Source organism: Vanessa cardui, chromosome 18, assembly GCF_905220365.1.
Source record: "Vanessa cardui chromosome 18, ilVanCard2.1, whole genome shotgun sequence".
Classification (NCBI taxonomy): Eukaryota; Metazoa; Arthropoda; class Insecta; order Lepidoptera; family Nymphalidae; genus Vanessa; species Vanessa cardui.
The window spans coordinates 11,196,249-11,218,500 of record NC_061140.1 but is presented as its reverse complement, the minus strand read 5'-3'; the positions used below and the strand labels follow the sequence as shown (position 1 = coordinate 11,218,500).

Sequence of the window (22,252 nt, the reverse complement as noted above, 5' to 3'; positions counted from 1 at the left end):
AAACGTGTTCATTTATTTATTATCTGTTATTTAATACATTATATATAGCGAAAACAACTGCATTTCAATCGGGTTTCGCAAGAAAATCCTTTCTGTTATTAAAAAAAAAACTTTCTGTTATTAAAAAAAAAAACTTTCTGTTATTAATATATCGGAAAGTCGAGAATTAATTTTTAGTGGGACGACACTTAATGGAAAGTATAGTGTTACCAGTTACAATTCGTCTAAAACTATACACAGCATTCATAAAATAGCATATTTCTTTTATTGCTTATAAAGTGTGCGTAATAAAATACTATATTATACATATATTATATTAAATACTCGTATCGTTGGTTAGAAATATTTTGACTATACGAATGGCACCGACACTTAACAGCTCACTAAAGTACAATGGAAGCATCACTTTCACATAATTGTGTCTTAAAGCATAACAACTTAATTTTAACAAAACATTACAAATTAATTTTTTTTTGTTTTTTTCTGACGCTACATCTAAACAAAATACAATAATTTACTATTTTTATTTTACTTGTTTTTCGATCGATATTTTAAAATGGTATATAATCTAATTAATTTGGTACAAAAACGTGCGGATTTATACACGAATTAATAGTAGTTGGATCTTAAAGAAAATATTGTTGACCAAAATCATCCGTTTAATTCATCAAGTTAAACACACGCCAATAAAGAAATTTTATAAATGGAATTCGAGATACTGCCATCTCTCTTACACACTTAAAATTTAGAAAATTTACGTTTTAATCAAAAAATAAAATTTTAATTTCAATTTATGAAAATAAATATTACTCTATGTTATTTACTTGTGTATTTTAACTATTAAAATCAACATTACGTAGTTTGAATTAGATATATATAAAATAATTTTGCCATCCATCTTAACTTATTCACTTTCCGCCATTTATAAATATTCTCTTAATTGACACGTGTTATAAAACTAAATACGATAGATACATATACGAAAATCATATAACAAACTGAAATCTAACGGTAACTATATCGTATACACTCCAACACATACGAGTTTACACATTCAGACTAGTAGTGCGACAGGGACAACAATACTTACACCACTTCAAAAGTCATCCAAGCAGAAATCGAAGTGATCCTCCATGACCTTGTACTGATCGCTCGAGAACTTCATACATTTTGGACAGGTGTAGACCTACAAACGAGAAAAAAAGGTTTTATATTTCAGAATTTTCTACAACAACAAAAAAAGGTTAGTTTTTTAGTTAAACAAAATCTCACGGCCATTAACATCAATACATTTGTTACTGCTATCCCTTTCTATCTCAATCAATTGAAAAAGGATAGCTAACACATATTGATACTAAGTGTTCAGACAACTATAGTCTATTCCAATGGGAAGAGGAGAAAAGGTAAATAAACAACTTTGACCTTGAATTGATATGTCATTTGCGTTCGATTAGTGAGGTGAAAATAATTGAATGAATGGGTAATGAATGCTAAAGAACGATATATATTTTTTTAATTTTAATTTTAATTTTCCTTTTAAGCAAAGCCATATCGTAATAAAAAACTTCAGAGAATTACGAATAAGCATCCGTGCACATGATACGAAAGATGAGAGACGAACGTCTCTCTTACCATTGTATTATTTTCAAAACTATAAAATTGCTATGCACAAAACTGATCTACATTACGAGATAAGAGATTATTTTTAAGTAAAATAATTCTTTTAACATTTTTGGTAAAAATATTGTTTTTATGTAAAAACCTTACTGTATAAAAATAACTTTTTTATCTATCGTTAGGTAACTTTTTACGTTTCTAATAAATAATTCATATTATGTATATATTACAACCAATCAAATAAATATATTTAAAAAAAAATATCTATAATGAATTTTAAAACTAAAATAATATATTTTTTTATCTGTATAAATTCATTCGTCTACATTCGTTTAGCGAACATGCCCAGTTGAGGCCTCTACTTTTAAAGTTCGTCATCGAGAATTGGCGTCTTGAATGTTGACAAAACTGTTTTCGTTACTTTGGAAGTGAAATTAAAGTGGATCTATGTAGTTTAGTGAAATATTGTTGTATTACAAATGAAGATATATTAATCAAGAACTATTTTGTAGTTAATCTTATAGTGGAATTATGAACAAAACACTTGTGATATTGAAAAATACGGTATGTTTTGAATGTTTCCTTTTATCATTGGAATGGACTATTCCTATATATGAATCTATCTTAAATCATGAGCAAGAAGAAAGTTAAACAAAGGATAACTCGATAGCAAATTGTATTAAGATAATATTGTATGCAACAACAACAGCCTGTTAATTTCTCACTGCTGAGCTAAAGACTCTCCCTTTGAGGAAAAGATTTAATTTGTCATGCTTATATTTATATATACCCTATATATAAATATAAGCATGACATACTTTGTTAATACATAGATTGGATCACTCATTTTCACTTAAAAATAAAATATTTTTGTTTTTTAAAACATTAGAGACTAAAAGAGGCCTAATCTTGATATATTATGTATGTGTCCGTCCGTCTAGTCATAAATTGCCACCTAATGGTAAGTGGTCACTACCACCCATAGAAAATGACGCTGTAAGAGATAGTAACATTTTTTATTGCCAATGAGATGATCAACTTGAGGAAATAAGATCATATATCTCTGTAGTTACCCTGGCTCACTCAAACCATCAGACTGGAAAACAAAAATACCAAGTATTGCAACTCATCTTGTACTGACCTAGATTGGCATAAACCACTTACACATCTAAGTTTATTAATATGACATTAATAAAATATTATATTAATAGTTATGGAAAAAGAAAATAAATCAAAAAATAGAACAACATTCTAGAAAATCTTTGCGCAATATATCATGCAAATTAATTTGTAAGACAGTATTAATCAATCAATCAATACAACCGGCATTTAAGCACAAACATCAATACTATAATATATAATCTTACCCAATGAAATAGCTCTTAGTAGACTTCATTACATTAAAACATGTGCATTAAAATTAAAATAATAATTTATTACAAATTATAAAAATAAAAAACAATTTAATTACAAAAACAAATGCATTATTTAAAAATAAAACTTTCAATTCGAATCGATTTAACTATTTTTAATTATTATAACAATATTAAAAAAAAAAGTCTAAATACAGTGAAGAAAAGTAAAGCTGGGTTCACATACATACAACATAGACTTTTGTTATTGAATAAGTTTTATTTTAATTGGCCTCGATTCTGCTTACAATGGTAGCTTTACTTAATATAGTTGTTAAATGACGATTGAAAAGTTTACTCGAATAAATGGAATTTTGATTTTGAATCGATAAATTCACATCTTAGAGCGAGCGCGCACGGTTGATTTTTGTCACGGTGACTTTAAAGTGTTTGTCATTATCACATCACGTTTCCAAAGTGGAGTGCGCTCATAAAAAGAGACAGTGACAAAACATTTTCGATATCGAAGTGTCATTTGCCACTATGGATTTCGAAGAGACGGTGGTTCTCTGTGAACTCGTGAGACTCAAAAAAACAAAGCGAAGAGAATACTGGGTACTAATTTCTTCCCACGCTTTAATTTTCACGTGAATATCTGAATACTCTTTAAATTTTTTATCATAAAGAGCTGGTCTCTTTTCCACTTTTTCTATTAGAACATCATTATCAGTATCGTCTTTACGTTTTGAATAGACAGTGACGCCATTAGCACGCGCCAAAGTCGGCAGTCAAAGTGCATATAGCGAAAGACTAACGATGAGAGTGACAAGTGACCGTGTGGTCACGTCGTAACGTGCGCACAACTCCATACATATTCACGGACTTGACAAGAGTGACGAAACAGTCACCCTTGTGTGTTGTTGTTGTGTAGTGCGCGCTAGCAGTTAGAGTTTGTCTTATGTTTGACGTCAGAATGTCTGATATGATGTTAAAACAACTTCAATGAAGGATTTGTAAACCTTGAGACCATTTATAGACTATGTATGTAATCTATGTACATGACGGCGTTCACTATTATAAAAAAGTTATTCGGGACAGTACATAGAACACTCAAATATACTATTGAATTAACTTAATCTACTAAACTATTGGCAGTGTAAAAATATACAACATATATGTTGATCTTGATTGTATTCTTAAAATTACTGTCATTTTTAAAAAGTCTAAAAAGAATCGGTACCGTCAGCATTTTAAAGTTCGAAAAATTGTGTGGAACCAGCATAAACATTTAAAAAGCGTTAGGAACGTAACTGCATAACTAAATTTGCTAATTAAATCCTATAGTATTTATAACAAGCAAGAATCGACGTGTTGTTCTAATAGAATGAGGGTCTTGAAAGGCTGGTCGCACACTGGGCAGTCGAACCGCAGCGGGGGCGGCGTCGTCTCGTGTGCGACATCCTTACTTTTGCTTACGACTTTCTTCTTCTTGCGGACCTTTGTTTTTTCGAAATTATAACATTCCCTTCTTAATTTAATTCTAAACTTATTTAAAAAACCGTTACTTTTCAAAGATTATTTTACTTACTGAATCTCAAAAAAAATTAACATTCATTCGAAAATAAATTTATAAAATCAGAGAAAATTAGCAAACAATAATAATAAACATTATTAAATATTTTTGAACATTTCGACATACGGTGGAATATTGCTTTTTTTTTTTTTTTTTTTTTTTTTTTTTTATGGTATAGGTTGGCGGACGAGCATATGGGCCACCTGATGGTAAGTGGTCACCATCACCCATAGACAATGACGCTGTGAGAAATATTAACTATTCCTTACATCGTCACTGCGCCACTAACCTTGGGAACTAAGATGTTATGTCCCTTGTGCCTGTAGTTACACTGGCTCACTCACCCTTCAAACCGGAACACAACAATACTGACTACTGTTATTTGGCGGTAGAATAACTGATGAGTGGGTGGTACCTACCCAGACGGGCTCGCACAAAGCCCTACCACCAAGTAAAAATCTTCACTTAAACGGAAATGAAATCACAACTCACCATATTGCCGGTGGTAGTGGTGGTGCCGGCTGTTGTAGCGGTGGTGGCAGCGGCGGTAGAGGCCGGTCTAGCACTAGCCGGTCTAGACGCGCTGGTCGGTCGAGTCGTGGTGACGCTCTTGTGTAAAGCTGGGTTTAGTGCGCGGATTTGTTCCAACTAACAAACGAATAATATTTTCTATATATATATTTAAAGTGGATACATGGTTCAGCGGTTAGAGTCAGTCAATCTCAATTGAAGAGTATGGGTTTAGTCAAGGTAACCGCCATTGAAGTATCATTTGGTCGGCTTTGAAGGTAAAAACGCCTGAGAAAACTCGAATATGTATGAAAAAATCTCTCACAAATGTATAATGAGGCTATGAGATGTATTCAAAGAGGTTTTATGCCAACGCTGGAAATAAAATCAGTGATAATCATTGTATATGCACTAGGAGTAAAGATAAGCTTATATCGCCAAGTTTCCGACTCCGCAAAGTCAATAAATCTTTATTGGGGCAAGGTATCCGTTTCTATAATAAAATTCCGCAGTCATTTTTAACTTTGCCGTTTCGTAAAATCAAATCGTTTATAAAAAATATATTAGTAAAAAAGGCCTATTACTCGATACAAGATTTTTTAGATGATAAAAAAGCGCCTGTTGACTTCCACGCAGGTTATATTAATTTAAATAATTTTATTAACTAACATGACTTTGTAATTTTTAAACGTTGAAAAAGAGTAACTACTGAGTTTCTTGTCGGTTCTTCTCGGTAGAATCTACTTTCCGAACCAGTGGTTGTTTCACCTATTTGTTAATTGACGACTCAAAAGTGCTTTTAAAGCCCACTTGAATAAAGTTTATTTTGATTTCAAAACATGCCTCGCTAGAAAGTAGTTGAATTAATTATATGCCCATTGCATTACATGAGTTGTGAGTTCCTGTATTTTTCGCTGAGCCGTTCTGAGATCCGTGAGTATGACCTCCTTCTCACTCGCCATCTTCTCTCTCGCCTCGCGCTCAGCTTCGAAGTCACTTCTGAAAGTATCAATTAATATTTTCGGTTTTTGTTTATTTCCTATAGAATTTATTTAAAAAAGTATTTCATTACAGTTTTACATGAGAATGAGACGGTAAACAACTCTATCTTTTTAGTCACACAAATGAAAAAGAGATAGGAATATTTGCGGTGAACATGATATTAATTATTAAGCAAATATGACACAACTGAGTAATTTTTTAGTTTCATCAATAAAAAATAGGAACAATCTATACCAATATCATAAATTAAATCGCTGAACGGATTTTGACGAAATTGGTATATAGATAGCTTGAGGTCAGGGGAAGGACACTCGCTACTTAAAAACGTAACAAATGCAGATTAAACTAATTAATAATAGGCAGGAACTACTGAGTATTGACATGCTTAATTTGTGTTTTATGTATATATTTAATATATTTAATGACGACCTCCGTGGTCGAGTGGTGTGTACATGTACGTACGGTTTTCATGGGTACGCCACTCCGAGGTCCCGGGTTCGATTCCCGGCCGAGTCAATGTAGATTATCATTAGTTTTCTATGTTGTCTTGGGTCTGGGTATTTGTGGTACCGTCGTTACTTCTGATTTCCATAACCCAAGTGCTTTAGCTACTTACATTTGGATCAGAGTAATGTATGTGATGTTGTCTCATATATATATATTTATTTCGTGCTCGGCGATAAGGGTTAAAAAACATCTTGAGGAAACCTGCATGTGCTAGCTTACACTAGCAAGAAACTCTTGGCCCATGGCAAGGGGCTGAGTGTGCCTGAGGGGCTGGGGGGGGGCGTGTCGGCGTACCGGTAGGCGGGCGGTATGAGGGGCTGGGGGGGGGTCATCGTGTCTGCGTACCGGTAGGCGGGCGGTATGAGGGGCTGGGGGGGGGTCATCGTGTCTGCGTACCGGTAGGCGGGCGGTATGAGGGGCTGGGGGGGGGTCATCGTGTCTGCGTACCGGTAGGCGGGCGGTATGAGGGGCTGGGGGGGGGTCATCGTGTCTGCGTACCGGTAGGCGGGCGGTATGAGGGGCTGGGGGGGGGTCATCGTGTCTGCGTACCGGTAGGCGGACGGTATGAGGGGCTGGGGGGGGCATCGTGTCTGCGTACCGGTAGGCGGGCGGTATGGGGGGCTGGGGGGGGGCATCGTGTCTGCGTACCGGTAGGCGGGCGGTGTGAGGAGGTGGGGGGGGGGGGTGTATCGTGTCTGCGTACCGGTAGGCGGGCGGTATGAGGGGCTGGGGGGGGCATCGTGTCTGCGTACCGGTAGGCGGGCGGTATGAGGGGCTGGGGGGGGGCATCGTGTCTGCGTACCGGTAGGCGGGCGGTGTGAGGAGGTGGGGGGGGGGGGTGTGTATCGTGTCTGCGTACCGGTAGGCGGGCGGTATGAGGGGCTGGGGGGGGGCATCGTATCTGCGTACCGGTAGGCGGGCGGTGTGAGGAGGTGGGGGGGGGGGGGGTATCGTGTCTGCGTACCGGTAGGCGGGCGGTGTGAGGGGGTGGGGGGGGTTGTGTATCGTGTCGTCGTACCGGTAGGCGTGCAGCTGCGCGCGCAGCAGGTCGGCGTCGGCCAGCTCCGCGCGCAGCGCCGCCGCCTCGCGCTCGCGCGCCAGCAGCGCCGCCGACAGCGCCGCCGGAGCCTGCGACCCCAAACACATTAGCAACACTATGTCTATCCCATTACAATCGAAGAGGGATAAAAAAAATCTATGACTTGTGTCTGAAATAAGCTATATAAAGATAATTTTAATGTAACCAAATAAACAAAACCGAAAGAGCGCTTCTCCGTTTAAAACTATTAGCTTGCAGTGGATATGACATTCGTGCTATCCCACACAGCAACACATTAGCCCAGAGGAACAAGAAATTCTCTTACTTGTGTCTGAAATATGCTATATAAAGATAATTTTAATATAACCAAATAATCAAAACCAAAAGAGCGCTTCTCCGTTTAAAACTATTAGCTTGCATTGGATATGACATTCGTGCTATCCCACACAGCAACACTATGCGACCCCACACAGCAACACATTAGCCCAGAGGAACAAGAATAATTCTATTACTTGTGTATGAAATAAGCTATATAAAGATAATTTTAATGTAACCAAACAAACAAAACTGAAGGCGCGCTTCTCCGTTTTAAACTATTAGCTTGCATTGAATATGACATTCGTGCTATCCCACACAGCAACACTATGCGACCCCACACAGCAACACATTAGCCCAGAGGAACAACAATAGTTCTATTACTTGTGTCTGAAATATGCTATATAAAGATAATTTTAATATAAGCAAATAAACAAAACCGAAAGAGCGCTTCTCCGTTTTAAACTATTAGCTAGCGGATATGACATTCGTGCTATCAAGTTGCTTTAATATTAATAAAAGATTAAAAGAGCAACACAGTTTAATTTTTTTTTTTTAAATTCCTTTGACATGTTTTTGCCTACATTTCCATAAATAAAATATCTTAATAAAATAAAAAAGTGGTCATTTTTTTGCTATCCTTACTCGAAGGCGTCTCACGCACATTAAGACATCATGTAATCATAAATTTAAAACGGAGGGGTACGCTTTGGACAATAATTATATCTGACTACATACATATTTATTATTCAATTATAAATATCTCATATAAACGTAAAAGTTTTATATAAGAAATATAAAATCTAATATTTATTATAAACTCATTTAAAACCTATCGATTTCTTTAAAAACTTACTATCTTATTATACATCGACAGAAAGCATTGTGTTCATAAATACATAAAACTTTACTTACACTTTCGGATTTCGTGACTGACTTTTTAAGAAGTTCGTTAAAATCTTTGAAAATCCCTTCAAAAATAGACAGCGCGCCTCGAACTTGACCTCTGAAAAATTAAATATGTGGTATTCAATAGCAATAACTTAGTATTGTCGTCTCGTTCTTTCTTTCGTCATTTATATAGCTTTGTCTTTGTCTGTTCCTAATATTGCGTTGGTGTGGAATATAATAAAGGCGAGCAATATATATTTCAATTAAAATAACGCGACATGACATGGTCGAAATCTTGAATAATCATTAAATACTCATTTCTGATTTGCTAAAACTATTTATCATCGGCAAAGTGGCTATCGGAACTTCGGAGACTATTAATATAACATAGGTTTTAGTAAATTGCATGAAATATTCAACTAGAAGATTGGTCGTGTGTACTTCTCCTAGAACTGAGTTTTAGTATAATAAAATAAAATAAAAATAAAAAAGCCTTTTATTTCTTACTTAAATACAATGTTAGTTTTACTGTTTTGTTGTTTATGGTATCTTTTCTATTATAGTTGATTTAATTTACTTTACTTATCTAATTTTATCGCTAGTTAACCTATTTAATTTAAATTTTACTAATTTATGATATCTTAAATTTAAGCAAGAACCCCTGTTAGGGTAAAGGCCTCCTCCAAGGATTGCCATTGTTCCCTGTTGAGTGCTATTTGGCCCCATTTTGGGCCAGCGATTTTTCTGATATCGTCTTCCCATCGTGTCAGTGGTCTTCCTCTACTCCGATTTCCTAGCGGGCCTTCCCAGAATGTTGCCGTCACGGTCCATCTTTGGTCTGTAAGCCGCGCTACGTGACCTGCCCATTTCCATTTTAGTTTTCGAGCGTAGGTCAGGGCATCAGTAGCTTTAGTAATGGATCTTATTTTTGTGTGACGTACCTTGTCAAGTTTCTTTACCTTGAGCATACTTCTCTCCATTCCTCGCTGACAGGTGGTAATTTTGTGCCGAGCTTTGACTGTGAATTTCCAGGTCTGGCATGCGTATGTCAAACACGGTAGAAGGCTAGAGTTCATGATCTTAGTTTTCAAACTTGTGTGCATGTTACTTTTGAAAATTTCTTTTAGACTCCAATATTTATTCCATGTTTGTTGAATTCTTCTTTCTATTTCTTTGTCGTTGTTTTCTTTATGAAAACTTATTGTTTTTCCCAGGTATATATATGTGTCTGTATATTTTAGTGGATTTCCGTTAACTTGTATTAGTTTTTTATAGCTATTTGTCATTGTCATGGTCTTAGTGAGATTGATTTCTAAACCTACGTCGGAGCTTACTGCCTGTAAAGATTCAACCATGTACTGCAGTTGTGAGCTTGTCTCAGACAGTATCACTATGTCATCAGCGAATCTAAGGTGACTTAAAAACGCCCCTTGTATGTATATTCCCTTTTTATTCCAGTTCAGCTTGCTGATGATGGCTTCTAATATGGCAATAAATATTTTCGGAGAGAGCGGATCGCCTTGTCTCACACCTCTCTTTATGGGGAAGCTTGGTCCCAGTGATTCTAACTTTATTTTGCCGACGTTGTTGTTGTATATATTCCAGATGACATTTATATATACTTGGTTAACACCCTGCTCTTCCATGCTTTCCCATACGCTGTCATGTGATACCGTGTCGAAAGCTTTTTGGTAATCAATAAATGCGAGATATAGAGGTCTCTGTTGTTCACGGTACTTCTCTATGATTAGCTCTAAGGTGTGTATATGGTCCACAGTCGAGAACCCCTTTCTGAAACCTGCCTGCTCTACCGGTTGTCTGGCGTCGATCACGGGACTGATTCTTGAGTTTATGATGGCAGCGAAGACTTTATACAAACTCGGTAATAGACTTATCGGTCTATAGTTGCCTATATCTTTTGGGTCACCCTTTTTGTATATTAGAATTATATTAGATTCGGACCATTGTGTGGGTGTTTTAGATGTCTGTAGTATTAAATTGAATAGATGAGCTAGTGGTAAGGCCAATATTTCACGTGCGGCCTTTAATGCTTCGTTCGTGATGTTATCTGAACCTGGGGATTTTTCTATTTTTAACTTTTGTATTGTCTCTATAATTTCATATTCAGTAATCGCTTCGATATTATCTTCGCTATCGTGTCGCATAGTTGTGTTAGTGCTCTTGTAAGGTGAATTTTTGGTTTGAGTGCTACCACTATATAGATTTTTATAAAAGTCGGTTGCTATAGTGATAATATCATTACGGTTACTTACTTCTTTGTCAGCCTTCTTTAGCCCCTCTATCCAAGTTTTATATACTTTGAGGTCTTTGTGAGCCTTTTTTGTACTACCGGTGAGGTGTATATGTCTTTCTATGATGTCGTTTTTGTGTTTCCCGTAGTCGTATTTTATATATTTGTTTACTAATTTGTAGAGTGCCGCTAGTTCATTTTTCATCGAACGAGATTTGTTTTTGATTTGCTGTAACAATTTTCTTCTTTGTAGTAGTTCCAATGTTCGAGCCGACAATATCTTATGACGATTATGTTCCTTTCCTGTTACTTGGGCTGATTTTAGACTACACTTGATGGCGTTAGTGATGTTGTCATAAAGGGTTTGTATTTTAATACTTTTCTGGAGATAAGATGTTTTTGATAGCAATGTTGACAAAGTTTGCTTGTAATTTGAGATTTCTAGTTCTGTTTTTAGTTGGTTTATTTGTCTGCTAATAAATTTGACTCTACTTTTCTTTTGACGTGATAGTTTCACTGTTGCTCTGATTATCCTGTGGTCTGACGGATAGTTTAAGTTCAAAGTACCAATGTCATGAAATATTCTGGGTTGGTTTGATAGTATGAAATCTATTTCATTTTTATTTTTCCCATTTGGAGATCTCCATGTCCACCTTTTGTTTTGTTTTAGTATAATACAATAATAATTTAGTTAATTTGTGTTTATAATAAATCTCGTGCTCGGTGGTAAAGAACTACATCGTGAGGAAACCTGTATGTGTCTAATTTCTTCGCAATAGAACAGCGTGGTGGAGTATGACCTAACAATTCTCCTCAATGGAATAGGAGACCTTAACTGTACTGTATAGCTGTTCCTGTTCTGTACTGTACTCTATAAGATAAATCTCATTCTCAACGTTAACGCGGAACCATTAAAATGTAACCTTGAAGCGCTTTAACAGCGCTGACAAAGACAAGACAAGACTAAGCAGTTTCAGCATTGTTATATGTTAACTCAGCTTACTAATCCGGTGGGCTATGTCGGATTAGTAAGCTGAAGTGGCAGTGGGCTGGCCATATTTGTCGCAGAAACGACAACCGTTGGGTGAAACGCGTTCTAGAGTGGAGACCGCGTCTCGGCAAACGTAGTGTAGGACGTCCTCAGGCACGGTGGAGTGACGATACACGCAAGGCGGCTGGCAGGAGCTGGATGCGAGTGGCCGGAGAAAGACCACAGTGGCGTGCACTTGGAGAGGCCTATGTCCAGCAGTGGACAAAAATAGGCTGTTGATGATGATGATGATGATGACGATGATGATGACGATGACGACGATGATGATGATGATGATGATAATGATGATGATGATGATGATGATGATGATGATGATGATGATGATGATGATGATGATGATGATGATGATGACGATGACGACGACGACGACGATGATGATGATGATGATGATGACGATGATGATGATGATGATGATGATGATGATGATGATGACGATGATGGTGATGATGATGATGACGATGATGATGATGATGATATATGTTAACTCACAGGTTGCTGAGAGCAGCGCTGTGCTGCTTCTCGACCATTAGCTTCAGCTCGGCGAGCCCGCCCGTCACGCCGTCCGCTGACGAGCGTTCCAGCTTGAAGTCCTGCAGACTTGCGATCACTCCCAATGTGTGGACCAGGCTGTCTGATAATCTGAAAGGAAATTACTTTTAGGAACCATGCAATAAAAAAACAGTGGTAGCTAGTAGCACAGAGTGGTGGCTTTATTTGTGTGAGGCAGAAAATAAAAACACTTGGAATGGAATGCTTGACTTTAAAATAGAATGGAAAAGACTTGTTATGGAATTAAATGACTACAACCCCTCCCCCTAAATTTATCTTCACATGATTAATTTTTTAACGAGATTATCGGCTGTCTGTATACATATGTCTTCTCTATAAAATTACACAACGAAAACTGTGAACATTGTAAGGCATTCTGCAGTATAATAATAATAATAAATATGAGACAACATCACATACATTACTCTGATCCCAATGTAAGTAGCTGAAGCACTTGTGTTATGGAAATCAGAAGTAACGACGGTACCACAAACACCCAGACCCAGGACAACATAGAAAACTAATGGTAATCTACATCGACTAGGCCGGGAATTGAACCCGGGACCTCGGAGTGGCGTACCCATGAAAACCGGTGTACACACCACTCGACCACGGAGGTCGTCGTATATTTGGTATCATTGCAAACCGCGCAAAGCCGGGGCGGGTCGCTAGTTGTATACAATAGATTTCTTCGTTTTTATACGTTCTTACCCATTAGTCAACGTGTCTAAGTACTCGGCGAGATGTTTGAGAGTCCTGTCGTAGAGCTTCACGCTGGACATGTAGTTCGCGTACTCTGGTAACGACTCGTTTTCAGAGCTGATCGAAAAGCGAACGGGCTGGAATACCTGGAAAACGGTTTACTCATTAACACACACACACACATACACACAAACTAACACCAAAACAGTTTATATATGTGTTTACGTTTTCATCTATGTTGTAATGAATAAGCTATACGTCATTTTCGTTATACTTTTTTAATGGACTGAACACACACACACACACAAACACAAACTAACACACAAACAATTTATGTATGTATGCATTTACTTTCTCATCTACTGTTTTAATGAATATCCTATACGTCATTTGCTTTTTTTATTAATGGACGTTTTATTGCGAACTGTCAAATACAACGCGTACTTTGATACTCACTATATGAGATGTCAAAGTTATTAATTGGTTTATTATTATTATTTAATACTAGTAGTCAGCCGCTACTACGCTTGCGTTTTAGAGTCTTGATTGTTATGTGTCAGGCAAAAGAGTGCTGGTTTAGGTACTACCCCCTCCCCCTTTTCTAACCCCCCCTTCCCCCACCTTAAATTCGGGATGCGAATTTCTAATGTAATCCCTAATATTAACCAACGTCGACCAACCCTGTTAATGAAGTTATGTAATTATGTATAAGTTTCCCGTGCAATAAAATGTCATATGTTGTTCCCGACTTCAAAAGTTTGAGAACAACTGCAATATCCTACACATTGACTTACCGTTTTCTGGATCTCTTTGATTCGTTTGTTTAACTCTTGTATCTGCTCTTTGTACATTTTCACCGTCTCCAATGTTCCGGACTTATGCTGCGTGAACTCCAACTAAAAATAGGATTTTTATAATATATAACAAATATTTATATATTGTAAATATTTTAATACCTAACAAAATTAATATTTAACAAAAAAAATGGAAGACTATGTCAATCAAATAGTTAAAATATAGTTGCATGAGATTGATCGAAAACTCTACTAAGCACACAACATTAGGGTCATATGTTGATGCCCAGTGGTTAGAACGCGTGCATCTTAACTGATGATTGCGGGTTCAAACCCAGAATATTCATGTACTTAATTTGTGTTTATAATTCATGTCGTGCTCGGTGGTGAAGGAAAACATCATGATGAAATCTGCACGTGTCTAATTTCATCGAAATCCTGTCACATGTGTATTCCACCAACCCGCATTGGAATAGCGTGGTGGAATACGTTCCAAACCTTCTCCTCAATGGGAGAGGTCAGCCCAGCAGTGGGAAATTTACAGGCTGTTGTTGTTTATGTAAAGTCCACATGATTTCCATAGACAATTATGAACTTACTTTTAAGTTTTCCAATTCCATAATTTTCATTTGAGCCTTTTTAAATTCATTCTGCAACATCGAATATTTTCCTTCCAACTGTTGTATGTACGCTTCCCGTTTCATTAATTCCTCCGGGGGAACGTTCTGAAAGCAATTGATGGATGACCAAGTACACATAATATGAGTTTTTAATTTTAGATCCAAAAAAGCAAGACAAGATATTAATTTGCTTAATATAATTTTCATTTTACATTCAGAGTGTACGTAAGGTTGTCTGTCTTGTGCTTTTTCCAGTAAGATCGGAATGCCATCCCATCGTAATCGTTAGTTCACTTGTATTTGGATCCAAGTGCTTCGAGATATTTTATTTTTGCTTGAGGTCATGTCAGAACCGAAGGAAAATACGTGCCCACTAATTCAGGATTACCATGCTGCTCCGATATACATGTTTGTACTTACAGAGGACGACTTCAATTTACTTTGCAGGTCGCTTATTATAAAGTTTAATTTTTGCAGTTCTTGCATGTGGTCGTTTTCTTTGGTCGACAGCTGGAGCTAGAAATACAAGAACAAATATTATTCGCTGTGGTCATTTTATACTATTACCAGCTCACAGTATTCCATTTTATTTTTGAGTCAATAAATAAAAATCAATTACATTACATTCTTAAAAATATTTGAAGGTTATTTTTGACAGGTAGGCAGGTTAGGTTGGGCAACCTGATGGTAAGTGGTCACCACCGACCCCTAGATATTAGTTCTGTGTGAAATATTAAGAACCTTGAGAGCTAAGATGTTATGTCCCTTGTGTCTGTAGTTACAGTTATAAAAATTCCTTATAAGATGAAAATAGACTTGACCAAATATAGCATCTCAAATAATAAGACAAGCTAGTATTTGTCACCAAGTAAATTTAGTTTTTTTTATGGTATAGGTTGGCGGACGAGCATATAGGCCACCTGATGGTAAGTGGTCACCATTACCCATAGACAATGACGCTGTACGAAATATTAATTATTCTTTACATCGTCAATACACCACCAACCTTGGGAACTACGTTATTATGTCCCTTGTGCCTGTAGTTACATTGGCTCACTCACCCTTCAGACCGGAACACAACAATACTGTGTACTGTTATTTGGCGGTAGAATAACTGATGAGTGGGTGGTACCTACCCAGACGGGCTTGCGCAAAGCCATACCACCAAGTAGTTATTAAAAAATATACATATTCTTACAAGAACTACCCTCTTCTCAAATAAGACCGAGCGGATTCACATAAATACGGCAGAACGCTTAGTAACGGTTTAATGTTCGGTTGACTGTCGGTCGATTAGGTTGGAGTCTGTTTGTATCGGTCGTGGTATTTACTGTTCTTACATACGTACATACTAATTAACCGTCTATGTATTAAAATATTCTTGTAACCGATTAAAGTTATGTAGTGATGGTAATTGTGTTCAATTATAAATAAAGATCTGTAAAGTATAGGTTAGTCATTCGTGTTATTTTTTTTTATTTAATTAATCTTAGGGTTTTTTAGAATATATATACAAGTTGTCACAATGAGTCATTATGTTGAAATCACAAATACCTCAACATTCTTCAACTTCTCCTTGACATCATCTCTCTCTTTAGTAGTCGCGTCCACAATGTGCTCCAAGGACTCCTTTTGCCAGGACAACTTCTCATTTTCCACTATTACCTAGAAATATAATACAACATATCCAAATAAATACTAGCCTCCTCTGCGAAGATAGTATGAAACAACATCACATACATTCAAACTCAAACTAAAATTCCTTTATTCAATATAGAAGCATCACACTTACTTATTATTTTCAAATAAACACTACCGGTTCGGAAAAAGGAAGACCCTGACCTGAGAAGAACCGGCGAAAGAAACTCAGCGGGTCTTTTTTTTTGTTATTTTTTTTGTCAAATTAATAAGATACATAGTAGTATATGATTAGAAATAGCCAGGAGGCGATCGTTTCATTCCCAAGGTGTGCTATCAAACATAAACTCGCTAATTGTATAGTAACCTTTTGCACACAAGCGTTCCTTAACAAATTTTTTAAATTTGGCAACAGAAGCATTTTGAACGCTTTAAATTTTACTCTGATTCCAATGTAAGTAGCTAAAGCACTTGTGTTATAAAAAAAAAGAAGTAACGAAGGTACCACAAACACCCAGACCCAAGACAACATAGAAAACTAATTATAATCTACATTGACTCGGCCGGGAATCGAACCCGGGACCTCGGAGTGGCATTTCCATGAAAACCGGTCTACCCACCACTCGACCACGGAGGTCGTCATATTAATAAAAATTAACTAAGCTTTAATCTTTGTTAAGATAAATGAAGGACTAATTTCTAATACAACAACAACAGCCTGTAAATTCTCACTGCTGGGCTAAAGGCCTCCTCTCCCTTAGAAGAGCAGGTTTTGGAACATATTCCACCACGCTGTTCCATTGTGGGTTGGTGGAATTCACATGTGGCAGAATTTCTATGAAATTTGTTACATGCAGGTTTCCTCACGATGTTTTCCTTCACTGCCGAGTACGAGATGAATTATAAAGACAAATTAAGCACATGAATCAGCGGTGCTTACCTGGGTTTGAACCCGCAATCATCGGTTAAGATGCACGCGTTTTAACCACTGGGCCATCTCGACTCAATTTCTAATGTTAAAAGGAAATCAGTTGCCCGTATCAACATAGATAGAGTTAGAATCATACAAAATACACCCCACTAGTTGTTTTTGTATTTGTTTATTCAATTATAAAGGAAGATTTATTATATCTGCTAACTTGTAATTAATTAATAATTAAGAGTTAAAGCTTCAACAGTTTGAACTATCAAGAGGTTTTCGGCCCAAGAGTAGTGCGTACACCGATTTTCATAGGTACTTAACTCCGAATGCCCGGGTTCGATACCCGGCCGAGTCAAGGTAGATTATAATTAGTTTTCTATGTTGTCTTGAGTCTGGGTGTTTGTAGTACCGTCGTTACTTCTGTTTTTCCATAACACAAGTGCTTCAGCTACTTACATTGGGATCAGAGTAATGTATGTGATGTTGTCCAATATTTATATTTAAAAAAATACCTGTCGTCTCTGTTTCTCAACCAGCTCCAGTTGCACGGTGAGCTTGTCGATGGTGTCGTCGTCGGGGGAGGTCACGAATTCGATTTCCGACGAGACACCAGACTTGCTTTCGCCCGTCTCATTGTTGACATTCACCTCTGCTTCGGTTAAACGCGACAGATCGAGTTTTAATTGCTTGTTTTCTTGTCTGAGCTGCAAAGAGTTATTTGATCTTAAGTTAAGAAATTCTGAGTCGAGATGGCCCAGTGGTTAGAACGCGTGCATCTTAAACGATGATTGCGGGTTCAAACCCAGGCAAGCACCGCTGATTCATGTGCTTAATTTGTCTTTATAATTCATCTCGTGCTCAGCGGTGAAGGAAAACATCGTGAGGAAATCTGCATGTGACAAATTTCATAGAAATTCTGCCACGTGTGTATTCCACCAACCCGCATTGGGACAGCGTGGTGGAATATGTTCCAAACCTTCTCCTCAAAGGGAGAGGAGGCCTTTAGCCCAGCAGTGGGAATTTACAGGCTGTTGTTGTAAGAAATTCTTATTTAATTTAATTAAATATGATTCATGTTTTGAAAAAACTATCGAGGCCTAAGCTTCGCACGGTGATACTAAATATACTACAGATTTTTTCTTGTTTCTTTACTATATTGTCCATGTATTATATACAAAAACCTTCCTCTCGAATCACTCTATCTATTAAAAAACCTTTATACTAGCAACACGCCCCGGCTTCCCAACGGGGCAACAAAAGTCTTTATCGCTTTATCTAATAAAAGAAACCGCATCAAAATCTGTTGCGCAATTTTAAAGATCTAAGCATACATAGGGACAGACAGCGGTAAGTGACTTTGTTTTATAGTTTTATACTATGTAATTACTATAGATATGGCTTATACAGCATCACACCCATGCGTTCTCTATGATTCCTGTGCGAAACAACGACGGAAATGACCGGCTTCAGGGCATTAATAATAATAACAAAATAAATCGAACGCTACGACAGAGAGATCAGACTTTTTGAAGCTCAATAACTTTTTTTATAAACCGAGATTTTACACCAGAAACCAGCCAGTATCATAAAAGGATATTTAAAAATATATCATGAACAATAAAATCGATATTACCGACTATCATTCACGAGAGGTAAAGAAATAAAAAAAATCATTGACATTATAAGATTTTAAATTAACATGGTAATTTTTATTATTAAAGTTATTAATTTCAGAATATTTACTATGTTTTTTGTTTTTGTTCGGTGGAGCTCGATATTTCGACATTATCGACGAATGTCTTGTTCACGTGAACAAAACATGGTAAATATCCAGAAATTAATAACATTAATAATCTTTGACATTTATTTGACTTGATGTAATTCGCGAAAATATTGCGTTTCGAATTTTCTAGACCGGGAGATGATAATGACAAAATATTTGGTCATTTGTACCAGTATGGCGGTTCTTCAGGGGTCTAATTACGTTAAGGCAAAAACGAAAATGATGGTACAAATGACAAAATATTTTGTCATTATCACCTCCCGGTCTATTCGCGAAGTTGCAGTAGAAATTTTTGTAAATAACAACGTAGATCGTGTATGCTTAGATCTTAAAAGTACGCAACAGATTTTGATGCGGTTTCCTTTATTAGATAAATCGATAAAGAATTTTATTGCACCTTTGTGAGGCCGGGGCGGGTCGCTAGTATAAATAGCTTATAAATATATCAATTATTACATGTCAATCTGTTTGAATATTTAAATAAAAGGTTTGTTTCATTTTATTCCGATGGGAATTGGCCTTAGTGAGTGTTACTTACCCTCTCGACCAGGTCTCTTGTCTCATCAAATTTCTCCCTGTGTAGCTTGTGGGTCTTCAACATGTCCTCTTGACAGGAGGCTATCAGCATGAACTGTTCCTTCATCGAATCGTTATTCTGCTTCAACGTCTCCTTCAAGACTACATTCTCATCGAGCAACTCTCCAAACCGTTTCTGTAGCTCTTCCGTACTTCTGTCATCGGTTATTATAGTACTGGCAACCATCATACTTGCGGGAGATGGCTAAAACAATATTAACACTATAACCAAGTGGATTACGATCATTATTGCTAGATGTAAGCTAAGATATGACGTTATTCTTTTAAATAAATATTCCAATTAAAGTTAATCTCTGGAACGGGTAGACCGATTTTGACGCGACTTTCACTGGCAGATAACTGATATAATAAGGAGTAACTTAGGCTACAACATTTTTTTTTGCTTAATTCAAACGCGTACAAGGTCAAGGGCATAGCTAGTTAACAAATAGAAAAACATTTACGCATTCATAGCATCAAAACTATTATTCTAAATTTGAAAGTGAGATATTTGACCAAGAGCTTTAATGTTTCGCGAGGCACGGAGAAATAACCCTTATACTAATAGAATTAGAGTTCAATCAAGAAAATACTCTAAAGGCGATACTTTATTTAACTTAGTAGCAAATGCAAGTCCCCCCTGATCTCACTTTGTTGACCAATTACTTAGTGAATTTGCAAAATACATAAAAATCAAATGTTTACTTATTCTTTATATAAAACAATGAACACAAGATCAGTTAGAGGCTACTAAGCAAATCAAGCTTTTAGGGTCATTGTAAACAAATGTTCTATTTACCCTTTTTAATGACTGTAACTCTAAATGAACGAAAAGAAACATATATTTGCAGTATTTAAAATGAAGGAAGTAACCAAACACTATAATTGTGCTTTTACTATTAATGCTACATTAAATAATATACTGTATAACAGAATTGTTATCTAAATACAATTCATTCATAATAATATATACACTGCTCAGAATAAATGATAAAATCAATTCTAAATAATTGAAAGTTTGTATAGTCAATGGAGAAAAATATAATATCTGGAACATTATAACAGCATGGATAGTTTATTTTTATTTTATGATGCTAATGAAGATAACTTTTATAGGAATATAAATAAAGATTATAATATATGTATATATTTAAAATAAAAGCTGCAAATAAAAACACAAGATTTAACAGCAATTTAACAGGCAAGAGGAATATCTATTGTGTGTGCACTTGGTATAACTTCTTGGTGAACCTTACAAAATAAAAAGAGATAAAAATTATTGTAAATTGCTTGTAAGGGCCTACTTGCATAAGGTATATTTTGACCTCTGGTTTTCATGAGATAACTTATAACAAATTAAGCATGTTAAAATATAGTATTAGCAATGATTGATTTATAAGATGTATGACTACTGTAAGAAATCAAGACGTCAAAAAAGTACAAATTAGAGTTATTTATTTATGCAAATGTATTTCCAAAGATCCACAGTATCATATTGTATTGATATAACTGATCAATGGATATATTCATACATCTGAACTCGGATCAGCTCTATTGTCAGTTATGATGTATAAAATGTAATTAATAACATTAATGAATATCAATCTATTTGGATCCAACTTGTGATCTTAGTATCCACATATTAAAAGCCTTATCACCTTATTTCTATTTATTTAGTAAATAGATTTTATTTTACATCAATAAATAAATTTAATATACTAAAAATTGCATAATCAGATATGTTTTTATGCAATTATGATAATATAGAATTCACACTAACTATTACTTACACTGTCAGCGAGACTGAATTGAGCCTTGAAAGCCATATTAGCTTCTACAGACAGATCCTTCATTGCATCCTCAATCTGTGATTTATCCATTACTGGTTCTGGTACACCATTCACAATTCCATTGCAGTTTTCAGCATCCATACTTGCACCGGGGGATGTACCGAGGATAATTATAAAAGAGTCGTCATCATTTTCAGGCTTAGATGACATTTTTTATCATGACACCTGCATACATTTTTACAATAACTCCATATAAAATTGTTAAAACACATCAATGTCAAAACAAAATATTTGATCAATTAAAGTTGACGAGTTTACGTCATGTTGCAACTTAAAAAGATAACATAAGTACTCAGAACACATTTTATAAAATTCGTACCGAAATAGTAGGTTTTCTCGGTGTAAAAACCCTTTTCCTAAGCTTTCTTGTGCCTCGTGCGTCACACTTACTGATCTAAGATTACTATGATACTTGATATCATAGAATGCTGAGATTTGAGAATCTGTCAAAACAATGCAAATTCACTTTTTTGCTGAATAAATACAAAATTACGATACAAGACAAGACACTGTATCAATTTTTTTTTTCACCAATGGCTTGACAAGTGACAATGACAGATTCAATCATAACAGAGTTCTCCATCTGGCGTGACATTGGCGAAATAATCTATGCACTGTTTTAAACACGTTTTATAAAATTTCTTATAAATCAGTAAGATGGTTGATTGGTTCCAAAGATGGATCTAAATAATCTTATTTATTTTTACAAT

General features: G+C 36.0%; 1 protein-coding gene across 2 annotated transcripts; it reads right to left on the bottom strand.

Moving 5' to 3' along the window:
* Positions 1-867: 867 nt before the first annotated feature.
* Positions 868-22,083, bottom strand: LOC124537384 (optineurin). 2 transcript variants are annotated; one of them, XM_047114215.1, is made up of 15 exons: positions 21,862-22,083; positions 21,483-21,707; positions 19,655-19,897; positions 17,846-18,037; positions 16,328-16,438; positions 15,194-15,289; positions 14,753-14,878; positions 14,154-14,255; positions 13,369-13,505; positions 12,598-12,747; positions 8,831-8,921; positions 7,580-7,689; positions 5,940-6,051; positions 5,035-5,190; positions 868-1,186 (listed from the first exon to the last, which is right to left on the bottom strand). In XM_047114215.1, the coding sequence occupies exons 2-15, from the start codon at positions 21,690-21,692 to the stop codon at positions 1,097-1,099; spliced, it is 1,926 nt and encodes a 641-aa protein (XP_046970171.1). In that variant the 5' UTR covers positions 21,693-21,707; positions 21,862-22,083; the 3' UTR covers positions 868-1,096. The 2 variants fall into 2 exon arrangements, with proteins under 2 accessions (XP_046970171.1, XP_046970172.1); XM_047114216.1 differs by lacking the exon at positions 868-1,186 and adding an exon at positions 3,943-4,466.
* Positions 22,084-22,252: the final 169 nt, after the last annotated feature.